The 20,686-nt window shown below is 38.5% G+C and overlaps 1 protein-coding gene across 1 annotated transcript; it reads right to left on the bottom strand.

Moving 5' to 3' along the window:
• Window positions 1-14,530: 14,530 nt before the first annotated feature.
• On the bottom strand, window positions 14,531-17,866 carry LOC149951534 (uncharacterized). Its single transcript, XM_090169577.1, has 6 exons — window positions 17,752-17,866; window positions 17,601-17,688; window positions 17,128-17,537; window positions 16,695-17,063; window positions 15,601-16,051; window positions 14,531-14,633 (listed from the first exon to the last, which is right to left on the bottom strand). The coding sequence occupies exons 1-6, from the start codon at window positions 17,864-17,866 to the stop codon at window positions 14,531-14,533; spliced, it is 1,536 nt and encodes a 511-aa protein (XP_090025703.1).
• Window positions 17,867-20,686: the final 2,820 nt, after the last annotated feature.

Raw genomic sequence — 20,686 nt, 5'->3', positions numbered from 1 at the left:
TCAGTTACATTGATCACGATTTAAGATGCAACTCTTATATTTGGTAAATATTCTATTGCAAATTTCAGGCAAATTAATATCGAAAATTTAGGATATTGCCGAAAAGAGGCATCTGCAATTTCTATAAATATTGTAAAAGCTACAAAAAATCAAAGGGTTTATTGAAAATGTGGTTTATTGTTTTACATAATTGATATAGAGGGCCAGGCAAATTTTTCAAAAACTATACATTCTAGAAATGTGCAATTTTCAGTATGTACTCTCTTGGTGGAGATCTTTGTTATTTGTTAATTTAAGAATAATCGTGAAATATTTAACGGTTTTAGAATTTGTAGTTTTTGAACGCTAGGTGGTAGACGAAATGTTTTATTGAGTAAGTTGTAGAGCATACTCGAAAACCTTTAATTGAGTTGGTATTATCCAAATCGTACATTTGGTCACTGAAATAATAGGTCATGAAAAATAACAAGTTGGTACTACCCAAATGGTTTTACGCCTCACGTTATTGTAATGATTGTCTGTGAAAAATGAATGAGCCAAATCATTGTTTTACTTTTACAAATTAAGTGTTAGCACAAGTGCAATTGTTATAATAAGGAATTTCAGAAAGTTTTTTTTTTCAAATACGGTTCAATAATGCCACCGTCCGCTGCTATACAAATCCGTACACGATGAAGCATATTCTGGAACGAACCACGGACCATATCTGTAGTAACGAGTTGGAACGCTGCAATGATTCTCTGGCGCGAGTCGTCTAGGGTACTTCCTCCTTGACGAATCCCCACAGGTAAAAGTCCAGCGGGGCCAAATCTGGGGACCTAGGAGGCCATCGCACTGGACCATTCTTCCCAATCCAACGCTCAGGGAACCCGGTTTTGAGGTATTGCACCACATGTCGTTCCTGGTGAGGAGGTGCACCGTCATGCAAGAACCAAAGGCGTGGCAGGTCGACTAAAGGGACATCTTCCAGCTCTTCTGCTACCTTATTTCGTAGAAACGCCAAGTAGATCACCCCATTAAGCCGATTCGGAAGAAAAAATGGCCCAATAACGCGATCTCCTAGTAGACCTGGCCAGACGCTTAAGCGGAATTGTACTTGATTATGATGTGGAAATCCCTAGTGCGGATTTACATCGCTCCACATATATGGTTATTCGGGCGGTTAAGTGGGCCGTCCCTTCCAAAGGAACACTCGTCAGGCGCCAGGATCAAACGAAGGAAATCTTCGTTGGCATCCGCCATGGTACTGAACCAGTTACCGAAATCCAACCTAAGGTGCTAATCACCATCGTGAAGTGCTTGGTGGAGCGTGGCACGAAATGGGTGAATTTTATGGTGGTCAAGGATATTCCAGACATAATATTTTGACAAGTCCAAATTGGAGCATGCCATTGTTATACTTGCTCGAGGGTAAGCGACAAAGTGGGCGATGACTGTGTTTTCCATATTAGAAATTATTACGTCCAGGTCCGCGGAATCTGGGATTCACATTGCCGTCTCCTTCGAAGTCAGCAACAGCTCGGAGATTAGCGTGGTGATTTGGTTGACTGTCAGGATATAACATTTGAAACAACCGACTTGTTAAACGTGCGTTTCGATGACCATCACCGCACTATAACTCAACCATCCTGGACTGCAGTTCACGAGTATAACGATTCATTCTTCTTTACCGGATTACGAAGAGATAATGTTTTTCAAACAAAGCGGTGGCACTTTAAATACTAAAACGGACCACATTTTAAACGAATCAGAACATGTTCATTTTTCACAGACATGAGGCGTAAAAACAATTGGGTATTACCAACTTGTTATTTTTCATGACCTATTATTTCCGTGACAAAATGTACGATTTTCACCATATTAACTCCATTAAAGGTTTTCGAGTATGTTCAACAACTTACTCTTTGAAACTCTTCGTCTACCACCTAGCGTTCAAAAACTAAAAATTTTAAACCGTGAAATATTTGACGATTTTTCTGAAATTCACAAATAACAAGGATCTCCACCGAGAGAGTACATACTGAAAATTTCACATTTCTGGAAGGTATAGTGTTTAAGAAAAATGCCTGGGCCGATCAAATGAGAACACCCTGTAATTCACTTATAGTTTTGAAGAAGGGGCATATATTATATGAAAAAGCTCAGCTGCGCTGAGAAAAAGGGGATATATATAGCTAACCTTTTATCGAAATCACTAGGGCCAAGAAGGGACAGGTATTAGATTAGATTAGATGGTTAGTAAGGTTTTAGGAGAGAACCATTGGCGTAGTGTGTATTTCTGCTACCCCGGGGCCCATCCATGTTAAACCGTAAATTTACCGCCCTCCCCCACTATTTTCCTTCGCGCCCCTTACTTATAAGCCGCCCGGGACGCTGCCAGGGGCCATAACCCCCTTTCCCTCCTCTCCACGCCACGCTACTGGAGAAATAAAATTCACTCATGTTACGTTAAATTAGCTACACATTAATTTGTTTCCAAAGATTATTAAAACTCAATGAACGTCCCAACACCAACGTACAAAAATGTCCTATTAGCATTACAGTTTTCGTTTTCGGGCTATATATGGCGGCCTTTACTAAATTATTTACTGTAATTGGTTGTGTTTTTATGTCTACTTAAAGCTCAATTTCAGTGAAAATGGTACTAGAATGTAATTATTAATGAGCTGAGAAAAATTGGGTACGTTTAAAGATATACTTTAATACGCCTGCACAACCTTCTAGCTTTTCATTTCATTTTTATAATAACAAGTCGATTTCTTTTGGGATTTATAATTGTTGCATTAATTTCAAATCTGAATTATTATAATATAAGTATATGCTTAAAATGTTTATTGTAAAACGCGTTTAGATTTGAAAAAGGCCGCCATATATAGCCCGAAAACGAAAACTGTAATGCTAATAGGACATTTTTTGTACGTTGGTGTTAGGACGTTCATTGAGTTTTAATAATCTTTGGAAACAAATTAATGTGTAGCTAATTTAACGTAACATGAGCAAATTTTATTTCTCCAGTAGCGTGGCGTGGAGGGAAGGGGAGGGAAAGGGGGTTATGGCCCCTGGCAGCGTCCCGGGCGGCTGATAAGTAAGGGGCGGCCTGGAAAATAGTGGGGGAGGATGGAAAATTTACGGTTTAACATGGATGGGCCCCGGGTAGCAGAAATGCACACTACGCCAATGGTTATCTCCTAAAATCTTACTAACCATCTAATCTAATCTAATACCTGTCCCTTCTTGGCCCTAGTGATTTCGATAAAAGGTTAGCTATATATTCCCTTTTTCTCAGCGCAGCTGAGCTTTTTCATATAATAATATAATAACTTATTTTAACTTAAGGCGTTTACAATTATTTAAAACCTTCAATATGTTTTCCCAATTCCAATACGTTAAGTCTAGCAGGTTGCCCACACAGTTAAAATATCTGTTTTCAGCGTTTTTTATATTAGCCTCTATGGAGAGATTACCCTAAAAAAGAGTGATCAATTAAAATGGCGTCAACGGTCACCGTCGAGCTGAGGATGTGGCGGACGACCACCCGCTGGTTAGTTGGAGTACCAACACCTCTTATATCCTTGGGGAAAAGGGGGATATAAAACCTTACGAAGGTACTTTTGGCACTCTATACAAAGTGACGTGTAGGCAGTGTCCACTTAAGTGTCGCGTTCGTACGCGGGCTTGCAAACCAAACGTTCTAATAGTTCTTTTTATAAAATAACATTGGCCATCTTGTTGAAATGTTGCCTCCCCGCTTCAGCTGTGGATCCGTTTTCTCTCCCACTAAAGCGCTTATGAACTCATTCTTAGGCATTGGATGAACTATTCCAGGGCAGCATTTCAACAAATTGGGCAAGCGTAAAGACATTTTATAAAATCAACTAAATTCTGCGCCAAAGAAATGCGGGACAAATGGTTTTCACTGGAACTTAATGGTTTTTTACATACAATCCCTAAGGTATTTGTTTCTTTTGAATATAAAATAGCTGTTTTTGGGATAATAATATATGATGTAAAAAATCTGGCATATTCTCATATTTAAAATACATATTTGCGGTTTTTAAAAGTATTAAGATTAAGTTTTTCTTACAAATGACCTAATTGCTTTTAGGGCATTATTTACTTTTTCAAGTAACAGTCTTCGGATTTTGCATTATTATGCCCACTCTTTATAAAGTGTTAATTGATGTTTTGTGTATGGTAAGTTGATTTTTTTTATTAGTGCTTTAACTGTTAATGTAGAGTTGTTTTCTAAAACAGAACCTTTTGCTTTTCATCTTTTTACTAACATAAAAAATTTAGCTAATTATTTCACGTTTAAATACTTTTTATTTATATTTATGAACACACAATTTATTAAACACGATCAATAACTATTTCTAATGGCCTATAAAAAGCTCATTTTTATTGGAAACATTTAGCCTTAACCTTTTTTGTCATTTAATCTAAACCTTTTTTAATTAAAATATCAAATAATAATGGCCTAAGATATGAAACAAAAATCACGATATTAGCCTCTTAAACTGGAATGAGAACAGAAAATAAAATGTTCAAATATCCAAAAGCTCGTATCCCGTAACAGTTAATCGCGCTGTTGTGTGTTTAGAAATTTGATTATATTTATTTTTGTTTTAAGTTGATAATATTCCATCGCTAAATTCACCAGCTCAGTCGATATCAAAACCTTTTTTATCTACAATTTTTAATGGGTAAAGTTTATTTGCCGCTAGAAAAAAAGGTAAAAATAATACAGGAAAGTAGACCAAAGGACTAACGTATAAGTGTATTGCACCTTGCACCTACCCAATGCACTCCGATTCAGTGGTCCACTGTTCTCGAGCTTTTTGAATATCTCGACACGGGTGATCTGCAGACGTTGAGGCGGCTCTTCGACCATTTCGACATTAGAACTGAGGAGGGCCTAATCTTTCACGTGCTTAATTGGTACTTGCCACAATAGGGTAGAAATATTGAGCAAACTAAATTATTCCTAATAAATTTCTTATTCTGAAATGTGTTTTAGACTTTTATTTCAAGACGAGTGAAACTACATTGTTGAGTTCTAATTGGAAACGAGAGTTAATCGGTTGAAACCTAAAAAATAAATTTCATTATACATCCTATTTTAGCAAAGTTTATACTACGTTAGTATTGTTATTTAGTAGTATTATTTATAGCGTTTACATTTTGTATGTTTACATGTTTCATAATTCGTATATTAATATTCACATTTTTAATTATACGTACATATTCAACAATATTTTAGACTTATGTTTACACTAAATAGCAGTATGAAGGTGAAAAGGGAGAACTCGTTCGAAATAATAGCCGAACGAGGCTAAGTTTTCAATTTCAACAATACCGTTTACTACTAAATGTCTTCGAAAGAATGACCAGTTTCCATCGTCCATATCCCGAACGGGCGCTAAGACTTATAGGCTCTGCTATGGTATTGAAAACTTGAGAATATTAATGCAGTGCAATTTGCACTGCAAAATGTGTTCTTGCTCCATTATAATAGATTTTACACTGTAATATCATACCGTAAATGTAATGGTTTCAATGATAGCAAGCTTAAGGTTAGACGAAAGAACATACGACGTTTTCGATTGTGGTCAAAACCCGCGTTTGCTAGTACCCAACTTTCACCATAAAAATAAGATAATAAAACAGCAGCCTACACTATAAGCACTGCTAAAAATCTGCTACTAAAAATACGTCAACTAACCGTATATAAAACATCAATTAACACTTTAAAAAGATTGGGCATAATAATACAAAATCCAACAGTAGACTGTTACTTTAAAAAGTAAATAATGCCCCAAAGGCAATTAGGACATTTTTAAGAAAAACTTGATCCAAATACTATTAAAACCCCAAATATCTATTTAAGACATGAGATTATGCCAAAAATTTTACATCACATTATTATCCCGAAAACAGCTATATTGTATTCAATAGAAACCAATAGGGATTGTGTGTAAAAATCAATTAAGTTTCATTTAAAACCAATTACCCCCGCCAAATTAGATTTGGCATTTCTATGGCGCAGAATTAAGTTGATATCGTATGAACTTGATTTGACACGGTCTACACGTCACTACGTATAGTTTTACATCCCCTTTTTCCCCAAGGAAAAAAGGGGTGTTTGTTCTCCGACTAACCAGCGGGTCGTCCTCCGCCACATCCTCACGGTGACCGCTCACGCCATCTTCATTGTTCACTCGTTTTTAGGGTCATCTGTCCATATAGGATAATATAAACAAGACGTACGACGGTAAGAATACACAAAATCCTTCTAATGTGTTAAGTTTGTTTGATCTATTCACAGCAACCTGCAACGCCGGTATCACAACAAATATCCACGGCCACACATTTGTTACTTCTAATCATACTTTGAAAGCATCGAAGGTACATTCGATCAGTGTCACTCTTATTTTTTACTTCTGATCACACTTATTTGTTACTCCAGGTCATACGTTGTAAGCATCGCGTATTACTCCGATTAGTGTCACACTTATTTGTTACTCCAGGTCATACGTTGTAAGCATCGCGTATTACTCCGATAAGTGTCACACTTATTTGTTACTTCAGGTCATACGTTGTAAGCATCGCGTATTACTCCGATTAGTGTCACACTTATTTGTTACTCCAGGTCATACGTTGTAAGCATCGCGTATTACTCCGATTAGTGTCACACTTATTTGTTACTACAGGTCATACGTTGTAAGCATCGCGTATTACTCCGATAAGTGTCACACTTATTTGTTACTTCAGGTCATACGTTGTAAGCATCGCGTATTACTCCGATTAGTGTCACACTTATTTGTTACTCCAGGTCATACGTTGTAAGCATCGCGTATTACTCCGATTAGTGTCACACTTATTTGTTACTCCAGGTCATACGTTGTAAGCATCGCGTATTACTCCGATAAGTGTCACACTTATTTGTTACTTCAGGTCATACGTTGTAAGCATCGCGTATTACACCGATTAGTGTCACACTTATTTGTTACTCCAGGTCATACGTTGTAAGCATCGCGTATTACTCCGATAAGTGTCACACTTATTTGTTACTTCAGGTCATACGTTGTAAGCATCGCGTATTACTCCGATTAGTGTCACACTTAATTGTTACTCCAGGTCATACGTTGTAAGCATCGCGTATTACTCCGATTAGTGTCACACTTATTTGTTACTCCAGGTCATACGTTGTAAGCATCGCGTATTACTCCGATAAGTGTCACACTTATTTGTTACTCCAGGTCATACGTTGTAAGCATCGCGTATTACTCCGATAAGTGCCACACTTATTTGTTACTTCAGTTCATACGTTGTAAGCATCGCGTATTACTCCGATAAGTGTCACACTTATTTTTTACTTCAGGTCATACGTTGTAAGCATCACGTATTACTCCGCTAAGTGTCACACTTATTTGTTACTTTGGGTCATATAAGAAAGTTCTTGGAAAATGCCAGAGATAAATTCGCGTACAATCTCTATAACCACGCGTATTTACAATGTTGGAAGTTGAGGGGGGTACGTATACGCTGTCCAAAAAACCTTACTTAGAATTAAAATTAAGCAACGTAATTGCAATTCTAGGTTATATGGAAACCACAGCTATTCAAAGTAGTGTTATAAATGAGATAACGCTCTATGAGGCACTAATGAGGTACCTGGGCGCCGGGCACCGTACCTCACAGAAATAACATGGGGCACTATTTGACGGTGTCTAGAAAAAAAAGTACCGGTTCAACATCGACGCGTTTGAGACACCTAATGAGGCACCGGGACACCGGCACCGTGCCTCATAGAAATAACATGGGGCACCATTTGACGGTGACCGGCACCGTGCCTCATAGAAATAACATGGGACACTTTTTGACGGTGTCTAGAAATAACATGGGGCACTATTTGACGGTGTCTAGAAATAACATGGGGCACTATTTGACGGTGTCTAGAAAAAAGGACCGGCTCAACATCGACGCGTTCGCCGACCGTAAATCCTCATAGAATTAACATGAAGTATTATTTAACGGTATCTCACGACCACCATGCCGCATAGAATTAACATGGGGAATTATATTGACGGTATTTGATGCGTACACCGGTCGTAATTGTACTGCGAGAGAGCTGTGAGTACCGTATCTCATAGAAAATACATGGAGACGAGGATTTGAATATTGACCGTGAATTATTGACCCTTAATTTACAAAGCCTGCTTAATCTGCTGTTTCGAACGTGGTGGTATAATCCTAATTGTTTAAGGCGTGGTACAAAGTGCAACAAAGTTTACTATAAAAGCCAGAATTTCCCTTTAAAATATCATTCGGAATTAGGATCCCTGAGTCTCTTACACCTTAGCATTCGAATACTCAGAAGATGTAAGTATAAACCTTTCCACATTAAATTACTTTAAGTGATTTCTAACGATTTAGATACCCCTTTTAGGAACGTCGGTAAGGTTTTCCCTATTTCTACTACGAAGGGGGTATCGGTAACCCCAGACTGTCATATTCACGTCGGTACTTTGGATGGTAGTGTTGGAATTGAGTTGACGGAAAGTCAGTTCAAGCAACTACGGAGAGCGAGCGGTCAAATTACTACGTTCTTGGAAGACGATTCGATCCCAAATTCTACGTGGTTCTTTGAATGATCAGAAACGAGACGAGTCGAGCTATGCATTTTCCAAACGCGGAAGGTAGTGGACGTGAGAGAAATAATCCTTGGAACTGGGACCAACTACGGAAAGCACATCTTAACCAAACAGGGCTTTACTGTCACGCAATACCCCTGGAAGACGTTGATGGATAAATACGACGAAGTGATGACGTATCACAACGAAGTAAAACGCGTCTTCAATGATATTAAAGGAGTCGTTCTGACCGCGATTACAGACTACGTGAATAAGCAATGCGAAGGTTGCAAAATTGATCATCCCTCACAAAGGCAGCACGATTGTCTGATGATTGATTGGAACTCTCGTTTAGATATACATTTGTTTGACGCGATGGATAGAATAAGTTATTCCGAAATCACTTTAAAACTTGACACGTTTTTAAGCGAGGACTTTCGCGATACTATATTGACTTTGATAATGTGCAACGCTAAAAAAATGTATAAAACTGAAGACTTTTGAATTTGTCAATAAAAAACTTGAGTATTAAAAACTGGGCTCTTTATTTTGTAGCTCATTTAGAGACATGGAACCAGTAATGAAACATCCGTTCACCGGGCTCGTCGCTGGGCCCACGCAATGTGGAAAGTCCCACTTCCTTGCTAAATTAATTAAACATAATGAGTCGTGCATTGCTCCTCCACCTCAAAGAATAGTTTGGTGTTATACTGAGTACCAAGAGAAATTATTTAATTCGGTATTGAAGCATAATCCTACCGTAGAGTTTCACGAGGGTTTATTAGACCCAAACAATTTAAATCCGACGATTAGAAATTTTGTAATTCTCGATGATCTCTTATGTGAAATAGCGAATAACAAAGACGTCACAAATTTATTTATACGAGGTTCGCATCATCGTAACACGTCCGTACTGATTTTAATGCCAAATTTGTTTTATCACGGGAAAGAAGTTAGAACTCTCAATTTGAATTCACAGTACCTCGTCATTTTCCGTTCGGCTAGAGACGTTTCCAGCGTGCTAAATATCGCTAAACAAATTTCACTAGCTAATACCAAATTCGTTGTTGACGCGTTTCGTCAAGCCGTGGTGAAACCATATGGTTATTTATTCATCGACTTGAAACCAAATACCGCAGATGAATATCGGCTGCGAACGGGGATCATACCGGGAGAAGAAGTCGCGATTTTCATCCCGAAATAAAATCAAATTGACTATAGCAACGTCAAAACGTGTGTGTAAAAACTTGGATTTTTTAAAATATTTGAGCACGTGTAATGTGAAACAGAGGAAAGCTATCATTAAACTAGCGAATCGCGACGCCATCTTAGCGCTGGTCGAATGTTGTATAAATGTACTTCCGCGGGAACATTCAGTTAACAGATGGACAAAAGAGTCGATTGAAGAAACATCGTAAAGCCTTACATCATCTTTGCGCAAAAATTCCTCTCGCTAAAAGAAAACAGATTCTAGTTCAGAAGGGTGGATTTCTCCCGTTTTTGTTAGCTCCACTTCATTCAATCGTTAGCTCAGTCGCCGGCGCTGCGATAAGCCGCGCCATTAATAAATAAATGGCCCGAAAAATGATTTTAGTGTCTGAAGACGCTTTACGTCGAATGAAGAATGCTATTCCCAGTGAAATACCATCCTTGGATAAAGAAATGAAAACGATCCTCGACGATCCCAATATGACCGAATCCGAAAAATTAACGTTATATAATCAAACTTTGCAGCGACACATAATATCTAATCGCCAACCAGTTGAAAAACAACAGACTGTTAAAAACAAAACGTGGTACGAAGAAATTGCGACGTCTATTCCGTCAAGTATGCTTACCGACGCGATATCGTTGTACAATTGGACATTACGTTTTATTTCGTGGAACGAACTCGGTGAAATGACATTTGGAGGACGAGTCGTTTCTGGATCAAACGTAATCGATTTAATTTACGACGCGGTTAGAAAAACCAAGTCAAATTCCGACCCTACGGGACTCAAGAACTTCTACGAAGTATTGCAAAACAATAATGTACCAAAAAAATATATCAAGAATCCTACTAGAATAAGTTCTTTAAAATCGTTATCTTTTAACACGTCACCACCTAGACAAAATCAGTGGGTGACGATTTGAATAAATTTACCAATAAAACATTTAACCACCAGTTACTGTTATTTAGTTCAATCCCATATCTCATAATGGATGGTTGCACGGAAGTTGTAGCTGAAAGTATCGTATCCACATTAACTATATCTTTTTCGAAAAATCCAAAACTATTAACCGTCGTTTTAATTATATTAATTTTTGTAATAGTCGAATTATTCGATTTCTTAATATTGTACTACACGACACCCACACATGGAAATTACACTAATTACGGATAAGCTAGAGAAGATCTATTACGACGTAGCGGACTCTGGCGCCTACGTTGGCGTTCGAGAAAAGGGTATCAAAGTTACGTTGAAAAATGTGAGGGAATTTTTACAAAACCAAGATACCTATACTCTACATAAAAATGCAAAGTGGCGATACAAACGAAATAAAACGATAGTGTACGGCATTGACGATCAATGGCAAGCCGACCTCATTGACCTCCAGAAACTTTCCAAGCTAAACAATGGGTATCGCTATATTCTCACGTGTATTGATATTTTTAGTAAGTACGCTTACGTCGAACCGGTGAAAAATAAGAAAGGAGAGACTATAATGAACGCTCTTAAAAAGATATTAGATGGTGAAAGGAAACCAAAGCGAATGCAGAGTGACCACGGGAATGAGTTTGTTTGTAAAGCCGTTCAAACCGAATTAAATTCCCGCGAAATAGAATTTTTCGCGACGAACTCTGAAGTGAAAGCCAGCATCGTTGAGCGGTTTATTCGATCGTTTAAATCGAGAATGTATCGATATTTTACAAGGAAAAATACTTATAAGTACGTTGACGTGCTTCAAGAATTAGTTAGCGCCTATAATAACAGTTATCACCGAGCAATTAAATGTAAACCCGTCAATGTAAATCCCGAAAATTCGAAAATAACTTGGAAAAATTTGTACGGAGATATAAACTTTAGTCCTCCGATAAAGTACGACTTCGAAATTGGAGACATTGTCAGAATACGCAAAAACAAGGGACTATTCGAAAAAGGATATCTCCCGAATTATTCGGAAGAATTATTTCGAGTGATTAAGCAGATACCGAGACAACCGCCGGTATATAAACTGGAGGCGCTAGATTCGGAGCCCATTTTAGGAATTTTTTACAAAGAAGAAGTACAAAAGGTGGGGAAAGATCTTGACACTTGCGCGTTCAAAATTGAAAAAGTGCTCAGGAGACGACGGAAATCTGATCATTCAGTCGAGTTACTCGTACGCTGGAAGGGGTACGGACCGCAATTTGATAGTTGGGTTCAAGAAGTAGACTTAGAATGAGTTTCTATATCACTCTACCATCCGATTCTTCGCTGAATTACTTTCCGGGTAATACTCTGAGCAAATTCAGAGCTTACATTCCGGAGAATGTTCAGCTGAATGGACCTTACGAAGTAGGTTTAGCGGAAATAAGTTATCCTAGAACGTGGAATAATATCAAAGAAGAACGGGTAGTGCGAGTTGGTTCGGATGATATCAAACTGGAAGATTTTAGGTATATACCTAGAGCAAATTTCTCTTCTATCGAAGATTTACTTGAAATGTTAAAATTTGAGAATAAAAGGGTCGAGTTCAAATACCATAAACATCGAAACGAGTTGAGGTTCATATAACTAAGAGTTTTTACTGTATCATCCCTCCCGATATAGCGATGATGTTGGGATTTTCTCTTAAGCAAGAAGGTGAATTTGAAATTAGAAAATCTTCGTTAGCCCCTTATACCGTAGATATGGACGTAGGATTACATTCATTGTTTGTCTATTCTGACATCGTTGAAAATACGATCGTGGGGGACAGGAACGTCCCTCTTTTAAGAATTATTAACGTGAAAGGAAAAGACGGGGAAACTGTGAATACTGAATTTTCTCGTCCACATTACCTACCCGCCGCTTCTTCCAACATACAAACTATCGAGATTAATCTTATGGACGACTTGGGGAACCCCGTGCAATTTGAACGTGGAAAGGTGCACGTTACTCTACATTTTAGACCGCGGATTGCCTGGCTCGCTCTATAATAGCGAGTGTCGGGAACAAGTAGTCCTCAGTTTAATGAAAAGTAACGAATGACGAACATCATGAGACGGCCGCAATACATTTCCTCCGTAAGCGATTACGAGAGGTACTATTTAAATCAGGCTGGATACGGATCAATCCCCGTGTATCGCGGCGTGGGTGTCCAGAGAGGCTATGGATTGGGTAACATACTCGCTTCGGCATTTCATCGTGCCATGCCGCTTTTGAAGCGCGGAGCCCAGTTTCTAGGAAGAAAATTTCTCGATACTGGAGCGAAAGTCGTGTCTGACGTCGCTAGCGGTATCCCAATTAAATCATCGCTAGCGAAGAGATCTAAGAGCGCTGGTAAAGAGACATTGTTATCAGCCGCGGAAGCCGTTACGCAAATGACGGGATCTGGAATTAAAAAGAGGCGTAGAGCATCGCGCAAAGTCACTCGAGCTAAAACCAAGAAGAAGAAAGCATCGTGCCGATCTTACTCCGATATATTTTCATAAAGTCTTAGAATGGCGTTGATACATCCGAACTCTAGTGGTTGCGTGAATTCCGAATTGGACCTTTTCGAAGTCCCGTTAACGCAAACGGGGATTATCGGTGGCGAATGGGTCGAACCCCATTTCCAGCATTAGCAACAATTCAGCGTTAACGTTTTGCATTAGTGGGAATTCCGAAGCGTACATCGACCTATCACAAACTCTCCTTCACGTTCAGGTGGATGTGAAATTGGAAAACGGATCTTACCCTAAAGCCGCCGTTGTTACTCCGGCGGGTGTGGTTACGACCCCGGCGGATAATGTAGCCCCCATCAATTTGTTTTTGCACAGTCTATTTCCCGAAGTCCACTTATTTTTAAACGAAAAATCAGTTACTCCTTCCGCTCAGAATTACCCGTACAAAAGTATGATTCAAACTATGTTAACATTTGGAGACTCTGCTAAAACGAGTCATCTTACCAGCGGCCTATTCTATCGCGACACGGCGTACGAGTTCAACGATTTCGTGAACAATAAAGGTTTCTTACAAAGAGCCAACTTCGCTCAAAAGGGAACTATAGATATGATCGGCGCTCTTCATTTAGATATTTGTCAACAGCCGCGCTTCCTTTTGAACTTGGTGGATTTAAAATTTGTTTTTGGGAAATCAAATACCGAATTTTGTTTACACTCTGACGTAAAATGTAAATTGGACATTAAATCAGCTTCGTTGTATTTGAGGAAAGTCAAGTTAATTCCCGAAATCCCACTATCACACGCCAAAGTGTTACAAATGTCGAGAGCGAAGTACCCAATTTCCCGCACGGAAGTGATGTCGTTTTCGATTCCGAGAGGCAACATGAGCGTCGTGCAAGATCATTTATTTACAGGACAAATTCCGAATAAAGTCGTAATCGGGATGGTTGAGCAAAACGCGTTTCTGGGTGAACTTAAATCGTCACCATATAATTTCCAGCATTTCAATTTAAACCACATTGGTTTGTTCGTCGACGGCAGTAGCGTACCACATAAAGCCCTAACACCTAACTTCGCGGAGCGTAGCTACATCCAAGCGTACACCAATTTATTTCTTCAAACGGGTCAGTGAAACATTGACGAGGGAAACCAAATAAGTCGCGAAAATTACGCCGGTGGAAATTGCCTTTTCGTCTACGATTTGACTGCCGATTTAATGAACAATGCCTCTCATTTTCATCTTGTTAAAAACGGAAATTTGAGGCTGGAAATGAAATTCGCTTCCGCGTTACCCGAAACGATTGCCGTAATTGTTTACGCGGAATTCCAGAGTTTGATTGAAATTGATAAGAACCGAACCGTAATCTTCGACTAGAATGGACACAATGTAGCTAACGAGAATTTTGGAGAAAGATAATTTCACCAGAGACTTATTTCGAGGCGTATTCGCCGCGGACCAACTACCAAAGTTCGTGACGACGTTTCCATCTCTGTATATCGTGAACACGGATACGTCGAATGACGATGGTCAGCACTGGATAGTTTTGTATTTCTCGAAGAATAATACAAATACCGAGATGTTCGACTCCTACGGTAACCCCCAGATATGTTTCGCTTTAATGACTTTGTCGAAAGAAATAGTAAAACTGTGACGTTTAGCTCTTTACAACTTCAAGGAAATCGAAGCGTGACGTGTGGAGGTTTTTGCGTGTATTTTGCTCTTAATAGATGTAGGGGTGTAAAAATGTTCGATATTGTGACTAGATTTTCTGAAAATAAAAATGTAAATGATAAAATGATAAAAGAATTTATGTATTCAAGGTATTCAATAAATTTTCAATAACTTAGTAAAACTTCTTTAATTTAAATTTTACATTCAAAATAACACCAGTGGGTTTGTTTGGTGATCTCCACAGTCTACATTACATCAAAGTAAAAATTTAAAAAGTTAGTTACATTTTTACGTTAAATTAAAAATATCATTTTAATAAGATAGTTTCATTTTATTTACATTACGCTTTAAGTTCAAAATATATTTTTAATAGAAATACAATAGAAGACTGAACTATTGGCGATTTAAAATATCGATCCAGTAATGACCATGCGATAGGGTTCGAATGCCGTCCCCCAAAATAAACCTTTTATTATCGCATGGATTAAGAGACATTTTGTTTTGGGAGACGGTAAATAGCTGATGCCTCTGATTGACGATCCGCTTCATAGAATTGCTCGTAATTCGAGTAGCCATGAGGCAGTCGCGGTAACTCGAGTGACGGATATCCTTTTCCACTACTCGCTTACAAACACCTCCCCCTTTCCGAAAGGATGGAGTACATTTTGGGGCGGAGCCCAACGAACTCCCGTATAGGGATCCCATCCATTTCATCTTTCATCTTTCCAATGACTTTTTTGTTTACGTCATTGAAAAGAGGATGATTCGTGTGATACCCCGAGAAATCGAAGAGATGGGAGGAATTTCCGAAGTCCGTGTAAACGTCCTCCGTTTGTATATTGTACGCCAGGCTGTCCGTGTCCGTGAAAAGTAATCGGACCTTTTCACCGTAGGTCTTGCGCATGTACTCGTAATGAAACTCGTACATGGTTAGTTTCGAAAGATCCAAAACGGTGAAACCAGTGTAAATTGGTCTATTCAAAGTAAGTGACTTCTTCTTCATATGAATACCCACGAGTTCGTTGTGGAAAATCGTGAATTTTTCAAATGCCGGAGAAGACGCTTTCTTAATAGCCCGCTCAGGTGTTTGTACGAGATGGAAATCTATCCGATTTCTCAAGTTCTCCATTGTTTTACCTATTATTGAAACGAAATGAGATTAGTACTTATTATTCCGATAATTTGTATACGTGGCTACTTGCGTATAAACTAAATTACATTTATTAAACCAAAAGAATTTATTTCGCGCAATAAATACTGTTGGTAAAAAAAATAATCTACTTATTTTTCATTTACTTTGATTAATAACGTACCAAAACAGGAGTTGTTTAAAAGTTTGAAAAAATCTTTTTCAAAACTGTTTTTGGCAAGTTTCCTCTTTTCGGTATTGAAATTTATGAATGGGCGAAGCCAGGGAGACTGATCGAAAGAGAGTATTCTGTGAACTTTCGTGAGTTTAAGTCCCTTCGATACGTAGTATTTTAAATTACGATAGTGAACTACGTATCGCTCTTTGTTGTTGAGATTAGGGACGAGCTTAGGCAGAGTGTCTTTTGCGGGGAGGTTTAATCTTTGAAGCATCAGTTTGTAATAGGAAGAAAATTGATCCGTAGTTATTCTTTGAGATTCGGGTGCGAGGGGGTAGCAGTTGTGTTCATGATGCAACTCAACGGGGTATTCCAAGTCGACTTCCAAAATGAAGCCGTAGGGAGACTCGTGCGATAAAGTAAGCACATGTTTATGGGTGTAGTCGAGTAGTAGGGAACCCAAGCGAACCTACTCGTGGGTAAGTAATCGACCATGGCGAACCCGTAGAGATTATTTTTGTCGAGGTACATGATGTAATTACACTCTTTATTGGGGTCGTAGCTTTCGGGGATGTACGGGTTATTGGCTTCGGCGTAGCGGTGACTAATCATCGAAACTCCTCCCCGAATGCCACGTTCAATAAACAAGTGCATGTCAATATCGAGTAGTAGCTCCAACTTCACTTTTGTCATGTGGAGGGCTGACTCCCAGGCAAACCCAGGTCCCGTGTACGCGTGCGCGCAATCTAGGCCGTAGTATTCTACACACATAGCGCGGAAACTCTCGAATACGTCAGCGAGTTGGAGGGTATCCGCCTGCACGTACAAATCGTGTAATTCACCTGTTGAAGAATTCTATCACTACCACTATTACATTTAGTAATAGAATAGGGCTATAAATAATACCTAGATTTTGTATGTTAAAAATGTTCCACACTTGGCGGACATTTTCGTAACTCTCATCCGTTAAATGTTCGCCAGTGAGGGTGTTGAAAAATGTCTCTTTGGGTGGTAGTGCTGTCTCTTCAAACTTGTCTACGTCACTCATGTAGTCGTAGGGATACGTTAACTTTTTGAGCAAATACGGGATTTGATGAGTTGGATAGAAAGAGCTCAAGATGGGGAATTTTTCTTGACCTCCAGTGGCTAAATTTGAAATTAAAGTTTCGAGACTAGCGGGCATAAAGCGAATAGAATCGATGAAACGGAGGCGACCGAAAGTGAAGCTGATATACGTTTCGGCGTTAGATGGAATACAGGAAATGTTTACACTTTTTATCAACCCAATCCTTTGCATGATAAGATGGGCATCGTATCTGAAATTTTATATAAACACGTTATAGTTTGTAAATATTGGAATTAAAGAAAAAATACAATACCGTGATAAATTACGCATGATGACCGGCGTGAAGTTTCCCACTCGCAGCTTTAGATTACAAGAATTATGCGCGACTCCCCGGAAACGTCCTAATAATTATAATTACGTGTTAACTTATTTATATCTAAAATAATCAAATACGTAAGTCGTACCGGTATAACGACAATGATCTCTGACTGCCGGATCATCTTGCGTAAGAATTTTCTGACACACGTAACATTGTGTCGCGGTACGGCACAATTCTTCTTCGACTGGTGTGAGATTCATTGGAATATTTTCCTTCAATAATTTGGTGATGGTGCTCCGTTCCATCAACAAACTTTCAAGAAAAATGTCGATAGCGTCGGTTCCCCTATACGTAACAGGGGCATTTGGCTTTCCTGTAATAATGATAAACGTCGTAGCGAAAATAAACTTTTTAATTAAACCAAATATAAATACCGTCGGGTCCTATTACGACGTAACTAAAACCACAAGCTACGTGCTCCGAAAGTTTCGTTGTTGATGATAGTGAGGAATCGGGTAAACAAGACTGGATTCTGTCAATTATAGATTCAAAATCCGCGTAAATGACGTAGGGAACCTAAAAATAAATGTGTTAAGCTCTTAAATTCATGAATTTCCGAAATTATTTTTTACCTTTTGAAGCCCATCAATTTTTTCGAATTTTAAAACGGGATTTTTGTGTGGCATTTTGACAAGTTGGGGGTCGTGAACGTTGCAGTTTTTCACGTGTTCACTATGGTTTCTAGCACTATTTTGTCCTGAAAAGCGATGTAAGCAATAACGACACACGTAAATTTTCCCGTTATGGTTTGTGAAATGACTCAATAGTCGACTAATATCCGTAATTAGGCAAAAATGTTGGTTTCCTTTTGACTTGAGATAAAGCAGAATTATTTGCCGATCTTCGGGGGCTCTGTTTTCGCTTACATGAAGAGGAAAAACTACTTTTTCGTAGCCGTAAACGTTGATAGATAGATTATTTATATTTTCAAATTTTTTGAGTTTAAAATGATTTAATTCGAAAGGAAACGAAATGTCACTGCAGTCTAATTCTTTTTCAAACATCACGTATTTATTCTGATTATCGCGATGGGAATTTGGAGGTTGTGGATTAAGTTTAGCGAGGACGCACCACAAGAAACACTTTTGGTCTTTGGTTTTAATATTTAATACTCCTTTGCCGGTATTATTGAGCTCAGGGGGGAGATTTATATACGTACCCCCGGCCAGCGGTATGTACGCTATATTATCGATTTGAAGAAACAAGATACGATCTATGGTCCAGGCACTGCCCATATCTTGGAATTCCTCAATCGCGTGTGTTATTTGCTTCACACACGAGTCTATTTGTGTTGGTATTACATCTGGTAAAAGTGTTGCTTGAGTTTTGCACCGGAAATACGGTAATGCCTTGACTTCCGCACCATCGTTCAATTCGCGTACGTATCTCACGCGAATAAAAATGTTCCACTTTAAGCCCCGCTTCTTATTTAAGTGATTTTTTAAATACTTCATTAATGCTGGTTTTAATGTTAAAATTAATATTTCGGAGTCTGTTTGGGTCGTTTTCGGAGTATACCGCGAACTGACGATAGCGTCCTCAAGAACGGAGACTTCTTCGATGTTTTGAAGAAAATCGTCCGCCGATTGCTCGGATACGCCGACGGTTAGGAGATTTTGAAGCGGTTGGGGGCTGTCTTGATATCGGTGGTCTGGTGTGGCTGAAAGTGGGCTAAGCTGATGAACTCGCGAATGTTGAATTAATTTGTATCTTCGCGCAAAACTAATGTTACAGGTTGAACAAACATATTTTACATTTTCGTGTTGTTCTCGTACGTGGCGATTTAAAATTGACTTTTTAGAAAACTGTTTCGCGCATACGGTACACGGAAACATTTGTATGGTCTAGCTGTTTATCGCAACTGGTAAAGAGTGGAGGACTGACCCGATCTTTTATACCCTCCGCTTTCATGCCTATAGATCTGGTATGTGTTAGACTCTGAACTCCAAATATGTGAGATATTTTTATTTATAAAAACTCTATGTATCCCACTGTAGATTTTGTAATATGATAACGTTAACCAATATTTCCAGTATTATTTTGAATTTTTTTTTAATTGGTGTTCACTGACATATCCATTACTATTCAGTGGTACATCTATTCAGAACTAAAATATAATATGTCTTTTATATGTAAGAAAAAAAAACATTGTTTTTTTTGCATTTATTTATTTATTTTTAAAATTATAAATTTTGAAACTCTTCTCCGAGAGTTTGCTTTATGACGTCTTCTAAAGCCAGCAAAGCTTCCAAATCACCGTTATGATCATTTTTTTTATTTTTTTCGTCATTAAGTGAATTTTTTTCTGTTTTTTTTTAATTGACTTTTCCACCGGTGTGCTCCTCTTTTTTAAGTTTCGAGAGGTGGGAGAAGTGGGGGATAAGGATGTCGATGCTTGAGGTGTTGAAGTAGGTGATACTGATGTGACCGATGACGAGGAGGTGGCTGCGGAAGAAGTTGAAGGATAATGTGTGGGAGATGTGGAGAGCAATGGGATGGAGTTCATTGCCAAAAAAAGCGTAGAGGCTTGGACATCCTCCTCCACAGTAATAGTCAAATCCATCTTATCCAACTTTAAAAAAACATAATAAAATGAAAACACAGTCTTTTGTAAAAAAATGGTTTTCAAAAAATAACCATACTCATGATACTTGAATTAATGCCATCATCCCTCCGAAGGCCAGTCTTATTTAAGCAATATTAGGGTGGTAGCAAAGGTGGACTTTGATGGTGTTGCTTTCTGGATCGGGTTCAAAGTGGCACCAAAATTCTTTATGATATTTTCGAATAACAACTTCGAAGGTTCTAAAATTAAAATGGGGTAAATCGGGGCGACCTGGAATTGGGCCCAAGGTAGCTGTATATTTTAAGACCGCCACTACTACTGTTTTGTCTAAAGATGACATGTTTCCAGTTATTATTCAGAAGTCTGTATGACTTTGACTAAATCAGCACGAGCTTATATACTAGTCGAAAGGTGGAATTTACAATAACAAAAGTTCGATGTACATTCCTTACAT

This window comes from Leiobunum rupestre, chromosome 3 (genome assembly GCF_980474605.1).
Source record: "Leiobunum rupestre chromosome 3, qqLeiRupe1.1.hap1, whole genome shotgun sequence".
Lineage (NCBI taxonomy): Eukaryota > Metazoa > Arthropoda > Arachnida > Opiliones > Sclerosomatidae > Leiobunum > Leiobunum rupestre.
Note: the sequence above shows the minus strand (reverse complement) of the source record. Positions and strands in the feature narration are given on the sequence as shown.

Excerpts from the sequence above, each read along its gene's own strand:
- LOC149951534 (XM_090169577.1), bottom strand. The coding sequence starts at position 17,866 with ATGAATCTCACACCAGTCGAAGAAGAATTGTGCCGTACCGCGACACAA. Across the intron at positions 17,538-17,600 it reads ATCATGCGTAATTTATCACG|ATACGATGCCCATCTTATCA; the intron begins GTATTGTATTTT and ends ATAAAATTTCAG. Across the intron at positions 17,064-17,127 it reads TTTTAACATACAAAATCTAG|GTGAATTACACGATTTGTAC; the intron begins GTATTATTTATA and ends ATTCTTCAACAG.